General features: G+C 35.1%; 1 protein-coding gene across 3 annotated transcripts in view; it reads right to left on the minus strand.

Annotated features, from left to right (window-relative positions):
- The window catches only part of sytl5 (synaptotagmin-like 5), a 28,462-nt gene that overhangs the window by 14,860 nt on the left and 931 nt on the right, over positions 1-12,671 (minus strand). For 2 of the 3 annotated variants that reach the window (XM_058788176.1, XM_058788177.1), the window contains exons 2-7: positions 4,861-5,235; positions 3,956-4,162; positions 3,603-3,718; positions 1,835-1,943; positions 1,307-1,409; positions 1,081-1,237 (exon numbers count right to left, since the gene is read on the minus strand). In XM_058788176.1, the coding sequence (XP_058644159.1) occupies positions 1,081-1,237; positions 1,307-1,409; positions 1,835-1,943; positions 3,603-3,718; positions 3,956-4,162; positions 4,861-4,985 (817 nt within the window). In that variant the 5' untranslated portion in view covers positions 4,986-5,235. The remainder of the gene's footprint in view (positions 1-1,080; positions 1,238-1,306; positions 1,410-1,834; positions 1,944-3,602; positions 3,719-3,955; positions 4,163-4,860; positions 5,236-12,671) is intronic. The other variant, XM_058788178.1, reaches the window with a different exon arrangement.

Here is a 12,671-nt window from a genome sequence, read left to right on the forward strand (position 1 = left end):
GACCAGTATTGAAAAAAAAAAAAAAAAAACTTTTTTTTTTTTTTACTATATTAACATCATTTAAGATGAAACTGAAATATTAATGCAAATTTCAGAATGGTTTAGTATTTAGTATGTTCATATAAACCCTGATGATCATGTTCTCCACTCCAGCATAATTTGAGAAAAATCATGTTTTGATCCAAAAGAGCATATTGTGCTTCAGTGGAAGCAAGAGCATCTGACAGTCTGTACAATAATGCTTACATGGCCTAGAACAGCAGTTCACATTAAAAGGAAGCCTCAAGAAGACTTCAAATAAACAATAAGACAAAACAAGCTAATACAAGTAAAAATATGTTCTTCGAATGAACAGGGTTCTCACTATCTTGAAAAACTTGGATAAATGAGGCAGCCCAATTAGTGTGAAAAGAGTGTTATTTCTAGACTTGTAAAAGTCTTGTAAATTAATAAAATAGTGTAACTCCACAGGTATTTTCATACATTTTATAAATATACATTTATCTAGTTATGCCAAGCTCTAAAATATTTTATCTGGTAGGAGAAAAAAAATAATCATTATCCAGTAAATCACAAACAACTCAAAATATAATGGGGTCTTCAAATATTGTTATGGACAATGGGAGGACTTAAGAGTCAAAAAGGTTGAGAATCACTGTTCTAAAAAAATGCTTATTTTATTAGTGACCTAAAGTGCTAAATCTTAATAGAGGAATAGCGCAGAATCTTAAATATTTCTACACATACGCATTTCTCTATTCTTTATTTTTTTAATAGATTTTTCAAGAAAATATATATTTTAATACATTCTGTTTTTGAGGTAAGCATAGGTTTACAAATTCAGACATTTATCATTGTTTACTCCATTTCTTCTACATATATTTCTATTTTACATGATGTAACTGTTTATTCCCATGTTTTAATTAGATTCTGAAGCATATATTTTCAAATGTGGGCTCAGACTTTTTAAAGTTTTTAATATTAGTGAACTGATATAAGGACAGTTTTGAGGGCAAATGTAGTTACTGGTGTCATTGGCAGGAATAGTATATATATGTCGAGTTGTTTCCATGGTGATACCTGATGAGAGGGAGGCTCTGGATACGGCGATAGAGGGTGTGCTACAATCCGTTTGTCTCCGCCCATCTGCCATCTTTTCAGGAACGCTGTCACTGCTTTGTATACTAGACACGCTCTCTGCCCCATCCGGCTGAATAAACATGCACGCACACAGACACTAAACACTGCTTTCTTGTCATGCACGCAAATCTGTATACAGGAATGCAATTGTGCGATCATGTGTTACCCTGTTTCTTGCCTCTGTCTGGGTCGGTGTTTTCACCATTTGTGCTCTCATGTTATTGGGTACTGTTGGTAACCCTGAAGATTCCACTGCAACTGCTCTCTTCCTAAAACACAGACACTTAATGAGAGTGAAACACAGACAGCCTTAATGAGCAGACATGCTGGCACAGAATGAAATAATAGCTTACTGCATTCAAGTTTATACTGCCTACCATTTTAACAAATTAATATGTGAAACAGTATGCAACAGGATTAATTTCAAACAGCGGAAGGCTATACTGTTCTTACTAAGTATATATGGCATGTTCAAAATCATGGTTTTTATTACTCCTGGCTCATTTGTCATATTGTAAATGGTTGAGTGCATTGCATTATGGGATACAGCGGTTACAGTGTTACATTTTAGTAAATGTTCCAGGCATACAGAAGAAAGCATAAAAAGCGCAAATACTATTAACTGCAGGAACTGTATCGCGGTAAGTGATTTCAAGCATAGCCAACTCAATGGACTGTAAATGATGCCCCTCACCCTTTCCTGTTCTTCCCTGTGCTTTTCTGGGATTGGGGCGTAGCTGATCTCTCAGGCTGTGGCGTGGACAATCTCTCCATCTCTGATGATCTGTGAGCAGAGCCTCCATCTCCATAAACAAAAACAGATATTCATAATAAAAAATAAATAAATAGTAAATCAAAGCCATTTAAGCTAAAAACACATGGTCTTTTGAGCATGTCAGAAAATGTGAGAGAAAAAACAAAAATGGAGGTAACAATATTATATATAGAAGACTCATATTTTAGCCTGAAGCAATGGTTTTAAAAATGTCTTGATGGATTTGTTTATTAAAAACAGGCAGTTTTTCAATTCTCAAGTCGTTAACTGATGGATGAGTCGTGTGGATTATTGTGAAGCTTTTATCATCTGTCTGGACTCTCATTCTGATGGCACCCATTCACTGCAGAGGATGATATATAATGCTTAATTTCTTCAAATCTGTTCTGATAGAGAAATAAACTTGACAAAGCAAAGCTCTTGGATAGCCTGAGGGTGAGTAAATCACATTATTGGAGAAGCCCTAATTAAACGTCACTGTTTTGGTCAATGATTCCATCCGTCTGAAATTGAAAATGTTTCGTCCTAATATTTTCGGTTGCCAGAATTCACTATTAATTCACTATTCACTATAAATGACTATTCAATATAAATATAATCAACACAAAACCTGATCAGAATTCTACATTTTATTTTTAATGCTGCTTTGCAACTGGACATGCAAAAACAATAATATATTTTTTGTAAATACTGAAACATATCAACTATTCTAGTTCAAATCATTAAAGGGGTCATGAACTGAAAAAACTAAATTCCCTTATTTTGACATATAAGAGGTCATTGTACTATAAAAACATCCTGCAAGTTTCAGAACTCAAAACTTTCTCTTTAGTCTAAAAACAGCTTAGTTTTAAGCCAGTCTGCCAAAACGACAGCTTTCTGAATGTTCTTCTCTTTAATGTAATAGTGTGACTAAACACCATGCGCGTGCCAGAAGATCAATGTCTGCTTCACTGCCGGGTTAGCCCCGCCCACCAATTCACACATGTAGTGTAAATATTGAGAAGAGTGAACACAGGTCTTCACAGAAACCAAACAATAAAGATGGCTTTGAATACAACAAGATGCTGTACAGTGCCAAGTTGTGGAAAAGCAGTCTTTGCATTGTCTTGCTTCTGATCCCGACGTTAAGAAAGAGTTGATTAACTTATTTTTAATGAAGTTCCAGACAGCGTCAGTAAGAACTTGATCCTTTGTTCACTTCATTTTACCGCAGATTCGTTTACAAACAAGGAACAATTCAACGCAGGATTGTCACACAACACGAGTGAGTGTAACTGCTTTTATGATGTGGTCATTATTGCTTTATCTGTTATTACAGATCATTTGATATGTACTGAGTATTTATGTGTTTTGACCTAAATCACAGCAGCTTCCATCTCTGAGGGATGTACGCTTTCAAACATACACAACTATTAGCCAATCACAGCATTGGGCGTTTACGTGTCTACAAGAGGGGTTAAAAACAGGACAGAAAAGAGCCCATTACTTCTAAATAATGATTTTTTGATGTAAAAATCTTGATAACAATATAAGGGGACCTCAGAGAAAAGTACAAAATGAAAAAGGCATTTCATGACCCCTTTAAAAAGAGCCAGAAGAGGAAAATTTTCCATTATGTCAGGGCTGACAGTATGTATGTATGGCAACATTTACAGGCACTGTTTGATGGATGATTTGGTCTCACCTGAAGGACTGCTGAGGATTGACTGTTTGACTTCATCACAGCTGGTAATGCTGGCATGTTGAAACCTCTTGGATCTCTCTTCCAGAAACCATTCTCCTGTAACCACCTTCAGCTCCCTAAATCAGCAAGTCATACACAGACAACACGGTGTAAGCAGTGCACCAATTATAGAAGTGCCAATCACAGCCTAATTGGTTCACCTATTAAAGAGCCTATGAACTGTTGACACAGTTCCTATTGAAACAAAAAGCTGGGGCAGAATATGGACTAAAATCCAAAAAACTCAATTTCATGGCGTCTAATCTATTCACCATTACAGACCAGAGTGTGTATGGATGTTGTGTGTGACTCACGCAGTCTTCGCACACACGGTGCATTTGCAGTTGCTGTCTGGAGGCGTAGCAGTGCAGAAGTTGCAGATGCGCCGATGACAGTTGGTGCACACATTACCCCTCTGCAGGATGAGACCCAGAGCACGCAGACATACAGCACACTCACGCTGATCCGCTGAACTACGCCGCCCGGCTCGCTTCAGTTCCAGAAGCTCATTTTTCAGTTTCCTGTAGAGGAACAACTGGCATCACTGTTGGGGAGTAACTAAATGTATTCACCCTATATATTAACTACAGCAGGTCTGCTGCTTTGAACACAGCTCATCTGTTTCAAAAAGACATTTTCAATGCCACATGGCGATTTTTGTGTTACTTTCACTGACATACAGTATGTAGTCCTGGAAAGTGATTCATTCTAGTGAATTGGTTCATTGGGATGCTCCTTGTAAATTTACATATTCTAAAAAAGATTCATGGATTCGAGTCACTACATTTTAAGCATTTTTACCTGAATATTTAGTTCACCATTATGTGTTCAAATCAGTTATATAAATGACTTATGGTAGTCTTCAAGTTTTGTTGTTGTTGCATTTCTTGGAATTGTTCATTCATTCATAAACCCTAATTCTTTGCACAATTCAATTAGAAATTATTCAATGTAGTTACCCAGGTGAAAAACAAGTGCACTTCCATAATGTACTTAAAGTGCTCTATTTTTGCGCACTAATTTTGTACATACTATAGTAAAAATTATCCTTTAGTGCTTCTTAAGGTCAACTTAAGATCATCTAAGTATACTCAACTTTATTTTGAAAGTTCTATTTTGAACAACTTTTCTTACACAGTAGCTAACTACTATTGCTAAAGTGTGTGTTTGTATGTGTGTGTATATATGCTTGTGATGAAATGTGTGTTGAAGACGCTACCTGATGCGTTTCTCCTCTCGTTTGCGGAGTTTCTCGTCTTTCTGGAGAACACTCAAGATCATCTGCCGTTCGTGCTCCAGGAGGAAGGACATATTAAGGGAATCGGTTGTCTTCGCCATGACCATTCAAAGAACTGCTCACAGAGCTCCAGGAAAGCTCAGCCAATTAAACTGGCCACAAACCAATAACAATTATACTTCATGAATGCTGCTGGAATTCTCAGTCAGAATGAAGGATTGCTTCAGTTCATCTTCACATCCCCAAAAAGGTCATCTGCCTGGTCCTTCAGACAATAACATTCATCTCTTGACAATTGTGGCAGGTCTTGTGATCCTTTTGGTCAGTGCATTGTTAACCTTTTCACCTGCTGAATGCCTGCAAGCATAACATCCATATAAAAACCATCAGTGATCAATCAGGGTATTTTAGGCCTCATACTTATTGTATAACTAGTGAATCATGATTCACTTTATAACCTAGTTGAAGTCAAAAGAGTTTAATAAATGTTCAGAAATAAAACAAGATGCTCCCAGTGGAGAAAAAAAAAAAAGTGTTCTATTGAAACCAAAGGGTCGGAGAGAGAGATGGTCAAAAATGAGAATGAAAAATCTATTACTATTTTAATGCAAAAAAACAACTTTGACTAGCAAATAACCTCAGAGGGGAAAATATTAAAACCATAATGAGTATCTATATTAAATAGATCACATATGTATAGCAAGCCAAAATTATATATAAGAATAATTCAGAGGCAAAATCAAGCACTTTTTATGTAGTTCAGCATTACAGCCTATATTATGGATTAGGATGATCTTTATTATCTACTTTGTGAATAGACTGACAGTCCAGATGTCAGTATGAAAGCTGAGCCAAAACGATACAGCTACAAGTCACCATTTAGGTTTTTATCTAAAGTGACAATACACTAATTGCAGTGGCAGTGTGCCAGCGGCAATCTGGGGTGAAGTGGCTCGTTCGAGAGCACAAGAGTAATAGAACAGGACAGTAATCACTGTACATCATGCATACTTGGGACTGAACCTATAACACTTTCCACAAAAAAAGCGTAGATAATAGAGCTTGAGGTCTATTAAATAATGAAACTATGTTCTAATAAAATAAAAATGCATCAGAATGGGTATTCTATTTTGTAAATTAAAGATTTTTTAATTTACAAATGTAAATTGCACTGCAACGTGTAAATAAATTAGGAAAAACTTTTTTAAAAATAATAAAAAAAAAAAAAAAAACTGTTGAGTTTTATTATTATTACAAAATAAGCTTATGCATGTCATTATTTTGATATTCCCATATGATTTAAATTGTTGAATACAGTCAAGACAATCAAAACCATTGGGTTGATTGGGTTAAAAAGGTTCCATCATATGTTAATTTTGTTAAACAAAAGTTTGTATATTGTATCTAGTGGTTCTCTCCCTAAAGAACATTTCGCAATTATTGCTTTAAAGAAGCATCATGGGACACCAATTTGTATTCTTAGAAAGTGCCAGCTCTGATCTATAACAATTTCATTCATGTTCAGTTGTCTTTGCTGGAAGCCCTGTCGAGACTGAAGCATTGTACTGGCTTTGATCTGTGGACAACTTTAATTTCCTGTTTTACATGTTTTCATTTCACTGATTTATGGGTCATATCCAACACCCAGCACTGTCTGTGTGCATGATCTGGGTTAATATGTAGCAGTTACTGCATGCATGTCATCTCTTCGTTCCAGGTTTGTTTGAAATCAGTAGCGAGTGACAAATGGAAAGGACAGAAAATATGCATTCCAGTGTGTGTGTGTGTGTGTGTGTGTGTGTGTGTGTGTGTGGGCATGACTCGCTTTCCTATATTCTGTTGTCTGTCTGATAGAATCTGATACACCATGTCTGACGGGCCAGCCTATATAATCAGAACCTTCAAAAGCTGTTTTTCACACCATCATTTACACTTAGAAATGTGCCTGCCGTCGGGGACAACCACACACGTGTCACACACAGGTGACAAATTATTTGTAATGTCACAGTACAAAAATTGCTTTAAGCTGAACTGAATGTGTGTATGTTTCTGCCTTTGTGTGTAACTGAGGTTCTTGTTCCATTACGTGTATGACTCACCAGGAAGACGTGGAGCAAAATTAATTCAAATTTCTCATGCGAGAACTGTTTACAGGGACACACATGCACGCATACACACAAACTCCATGATCTTTAAAAGTGTAACTTCAGTTTCTCCGCTGAGGAAAAGGACAGCATGGGCCAGCAATGTCTAGCAGCACTAATTAAAAAATAAAAATCTCTTCTCCCTTTTACTGTTATCATTGTCAGGCAGTTGTTAGTATGTATTTGAGTCTGAAGGTTGGTGTGTTCATTATAAACTCCTGAGCAAGATGTATACTGCTGAGCTGCTTTGATAAAAAAATGACAGGGTTACAAAAGGTGCGGTAACTCACTGGATCCCACCCTAAGTACACACATTAGTGTACACAAAGCCCTGTATAAACATACACCATCACACAGTTCTCTTATGTTGTTAAACAATATACAGTACTGTTCAAAAGTCAGGGGCCAGGACGACGTTTAATGTTTTTGAAATAAGTCTCACCACGGCTGCATGTATTTGATCAAAAATACAGTAAAATCAACAATATTGTAAAATATTATTGCAATTTAAAAAAGGTTACACTGTAAAAAGTGATAAGTTTACTTAACTTAAAAAAACTGAGGAAACCCGTTGCCTTGACAGTTCACTTAACTTATTTTTTTTAATTACTATTTACTTAATCATTTTAAGGCAACGGGTTTCCTATCTATTTGAATAGATTTTAAAATGTAACGCATTTCTGTGATGCAAGGCTGAAATTTCAGCAGCCATTACTGTCTTCAGTGTCACATGATTCTGCAGAAATGATTCTAATATGCCGATTTGCTGCTCAAGAAAGATTTCTTATTATCAATGGTGAACATGTTTTGCTGCGTAATATTTTTGTGGAAGCAATGATACATTTTTCAGGATTCTTTAATGAATATAAAATGAACAAGGACATCGTTTTAATAAATAAATTTTAAATAGATTATAGACTAGCAATTTAATGCATCCTTGCTGAATAAAAGTATTAATTTCTTTAAAAGAAACATCTTACTGACTTCAAACCTTTGAACAGCAGTGTACTTTAAATGAATAGTTTTGTCATCATTTACTTACTCTCACATTGTTACAAACCTTCATTGCTTTCCTTCATCCATGGAACACAAAAGGAGATATTTAGATAAATGGTCACACTGCTCTTTTTCAAATTAAAGTGATAAACTTAATAGCATCTGCCTCCATCTTTTGTGACCAGTCATAAGGATTTTAAATAACAGGAGGGTGAGAAATTGCTCGTCTATTCAAATTCAAATTGTCATGTGAAAACTAAATCCTTAAATAGCAATAAAATAGTCTAATCCATTCCACACCGCCATACCTGGACTAATTAAAAAGACACAACAACACCAATTTCAACACCACCCACAGCACTGTTAATTCATTGGTAGCCTACCCCAGGCACTAGTGAATATTAAGACACCAGACAGGAATAACGCTGCCTTCAAGTCCTCGTGGGAAATTCCTATTTACTAGCTCAGAAGTCATCATTACGATGTGATGCGAGTTCAAATGACTTTGGTTGGGGAAAAACGCATTGACAAAACACAGGAAGCTTTTCCGCACTATGCAACCTGATAAAGAGCACTGGATGCACATTAGATTTGAAATTGGTTCTTTATCTGTGCTTTTTATCTTTCTCATGCTGAAATGTAGTTGCACAAGCCTGTTACTTCATGAATGGCTAAGTAGCATTTTCTGACAAGCCTTATTTGAATTTCTCATCAACAGTACGTTGAACGCATGAAAGTTAGTTTTCAGCATGTTTTAATCGTGACACCTCACAATCCTGATTTTTCCCTCTGGTAATTAAGACACTGTGATGCCATTCATGTGTAAATATGATCATCCCAACATGACCTGAAAGCAACATTAAAGATGACAAGCATGCTGCAAGAACCATGGGAAATGTAGTTCAGTGCATAAATCTCAAGAGAGCGAGTCAACAAGCTGCCAGTCCAGCTCTCAGCTCAGTAATTACTCCTCTAATGATGGAGACACATTCACCAGCAACACCTGGCTTAATGGAGATTAGACTCATACATGTTTTATGCCTTTCAGAGAGGCTGCATTAGCATAATAAAAAAGGGACAAAAAGCTATGAAATGCAGATTAGCAAGACAAAACTGGGTCTTGGGTAGTAGATATAGTAGTGGTCGACCGATAAGAGATTTTGAGTATTAAATGGCAAATATCAAAATCTAGACAGCAGGGTGGAAAACAGTCAATATAATGCCAACGTACATGTTTATTAAATTAAGTCAAATATATATATATATAAAAACATAAGTCAAAAATTACATTATATTATACAAACTAACACAAAGAGGAACAACTTTTTAAATCACAAAATGAACATGGTCTATTTCAAAATCATCATATATGGCAAATATATGATTCACATATTTTGACATGCATGTAAAGGGGTAGATATAAATGAAATGATGTTGCTAGAGTCCCTCCACACACATTCAGACCAGTTTTTAAGTATAGCATGGACTAATGGACTAACGACATGCAATGTAATTTACTGTTGTCCTTCTCTCCAGCTGTGCCCCTTTGAATCTTTAATGCATGCATCTTACTTAAACACACATACACACTAATCAATACGAAATGCCAGTTATGAGGAGTATGATTGTGAGTGTTAAAAAAGGACATCAGTAGAATGATCTGTGCAGTTAATCATATGGTAGAGCACTTTATACGTACTGTCTGAACATGACAGATTTTGGTCCCTCTATCTGTGATGCTGATTAAACTTTTCAACCCACATTCTCTTTTTGTCAGGACCAGTGCACATTAAAATTACAAAAAGGCCTTAAAATTTTGATGGGTTTGCTTTCAGTCTTTTTAATGAAATTGATTTAGTTCTTACAGTCCAGCTGCCACTAATGTTTCCTGTCTGTATAGTTAATAGTCAAGTTTCTCTGTTACAAATATTATGGGCACTCAGTGATTTTATGGGGGTAAAATTCCACTTCAAATACACAAACTGTGTTCACAGTGTCAATTTTGTTTTATGTTTTTTATTTATTTTTTATTTTGTGGTTTAATAAATAATAAATAAAACTCCATGTATTAATGTATAATACAAATGTAAAATTAAAACATCTCCAGTTAAATTAAAAAAATAAATAAAAATGCAACAACGTCAAAAACTCTATGGTTTGCCAGGACAGAAATTTCAATAAACTTAAACATTTTTTATTTAAAAAAAAATAAAAAATAAATATATATATACACCGGTATATATAAAATGTAAAAAATAATATAATAATACAGCCCATAATGTTAGAGCTATGTCCAGAGCTATGAAAGAGTACGAACATCTGAGCAATGCAATGTTCCCCTGGCCAGTCAAACTGATGTGCTATTCCTCCAGCTCCCTCTTATCTTGATTATGTCTCACTCTGGTACAAATAGCTAACGCTGAAAATAGCTGAAAACAGAAATGATTTACTGTATGTTGTTGCCATAGACTGTAAAAAACAGGTTGTTGCCCATAGTACACAAAAGATGACATCACATCTTAAGCAGTTAGCCTACCTATCAGCATGTGACAAGAGGTTAAAATGCTAAGAGGTGTTTCCGTCACTGTGTGTGTCACTGTGTGTGTCACTGTGATAAGCAAATAATTAGGACTCAGATCCATGTGTATAACTTCCACCAGCATTCTTCCACCCGTGTGAGCAGCCACAGAGTTTAATCTGTACACCAGTAGGACGTCTGTTCTGGTTCTCAATGTGATTATCACTGTAACAGCTTTAACAAAAATTGTGTTTCTAAATATTAAAGGGCTGGAGTAAACCAAATTAGACAGATAGGGTAAATGTACCCATTAAGCACACTACCATTTTTGAGCTCAGATTATAAAAAGAAAAATATTATGTATTATTCTACTTGATGTCTTAAATTGATGTGTTTGTTACTACATATCTCCTGTAATTTCAAATCAATCAAATCATTGCACACTGAGATATGAGTGTCCATGTGTTCACACTGTCTGGTGGCCATTTTGAAAGCGGTCTAAAAACTTTCACCAAAAGAGGAGCCCCTTAAATGTGCATTTTTTGGATGTTTAAGCCTTTATTTTGGGTAAGTTTCACAATTTACTGTAAAATTAAGAGATTAATGTTTATAATATAACAACCTGGAACTTGGATGTGGGAAATAATTACAGTTCGATCCAAAAGATAATTTTAGCAACATAGCGCAGATGCTACAGAACACAGTTAGCTGACTAGCTTTAAATGATCGTGTGCTACGCTAACATATTACTTCACAGGCATTACTGGCTTGTACTTTTACATCCATAATATTATAAATTTACAGTTTATTGCTGGTCTGTGGTTTTATACTGCTGTCATTTTTAAAGATTTCATATTATTGTAAGGTGAGCTTAATATGAAAATCACAGCTTCAGTGTGACATCAATAAGAAAAAGTATAATTTCATAAATATTGTTAATAATAGTTGTTCATATTAAAATATGGATAAACAATACATGGCCTAGATTATTTATTTTGCAAAATCTTGTCATTTTAATAAATAATACATGAAGTTTTAAAAAAAAATGTTGCTGCTCCAATTAAGCTCAGTATGCTTTCTTTAAGCTCTTCCGCATTGAACGTCTATGTAAATACTTCATAAACAGACTTTAAATATAAACTGATGGCTGTCACTTTAAATTAATCTGTATAAAATGATTAATAATTTATTTTCACAGCTTTAAGATAACAAAATCTAGACATAACTATAGTTTATGCCCCAAGATGAAAGAGGCATGTCGTCCGTACAAAGAAGGAGCCATTAGAAACCTGTCATATCTGTCCAGGAAAAAAGCGACTAAAGGCTGGAATACACCACACGACTTTTAAAATTTGAACAGATTTTTAAAACACCAGGCATACTGACTTTGTAAATAGTCACAGAGGAGAACTGACCATCATACACTAAACGACTGAGGATCACACACTAGCAGACTTTAAATTCATTCCGATAACAGCAAACTCACATCCCCATGAATTAAATATTTTATTGGTTTGTTTTGTTATTAGATTTTTGAATGTGTTACTTAGCTGAATGTGGACTAGTCTTGATGTTGCAATGTGTTTGACTGACACTTTATGAATATACTATAACTGATCAAATTGAGTGCTTTGTTGCTTGATTTTAGTTGATTTTTTTGTGATCGACTTTGTACCTTCAAATAAAACTTTCAATTAATCTTTACAAAAGGTTGCTTAAAATAAACAAGAATTTTTAATAAAACATGATGCGAGCTTAATGGGAACAGGGGTGTGCTTAAAGGGTACAAAAAATGTCACAGCCAGACTTTTTGCATTTAATGATGTATATCTTAATTGACATGCTTTTGTCATTTAAAATAAAATTAAATATTATTGTGTGAGAGATTAATATTTTATTTTAACATAACTTTTTGTACTGAAACTGATCTCTTGTGCACTAAAAATGTCTCAATGTAGATTTTGGTGAGCTTAATAGGTACGTTTACAGGCAACAACTTACTAGTGGGCCAGTTTGCCATTCATGATGTCATAATAGCTCTGGATACTAAATCACACTAAAAAATAAACACAGCACACGCCTGGCAAGTGTGTAAAGCTGTGTAATCGTGTTAAAGAACATCTTGCGGACTACAA

This window comes from Onychostoma macrolepis, chromosome 09 (genome assembly GCF_012432095.1).
Source record: "Onychostoma macrolepis isolate SWU-2019 chromosome 09, ASM1243209v1, whole genome shotgun sequence".
Taxonomy (NCBI): domain Eukaryota; kingdom Metazoa; phylum Chordata; class Actinopteri; order Cypriniformes; family Cyprinidae; genus Onychostoma; species Onychostoma macrolepis.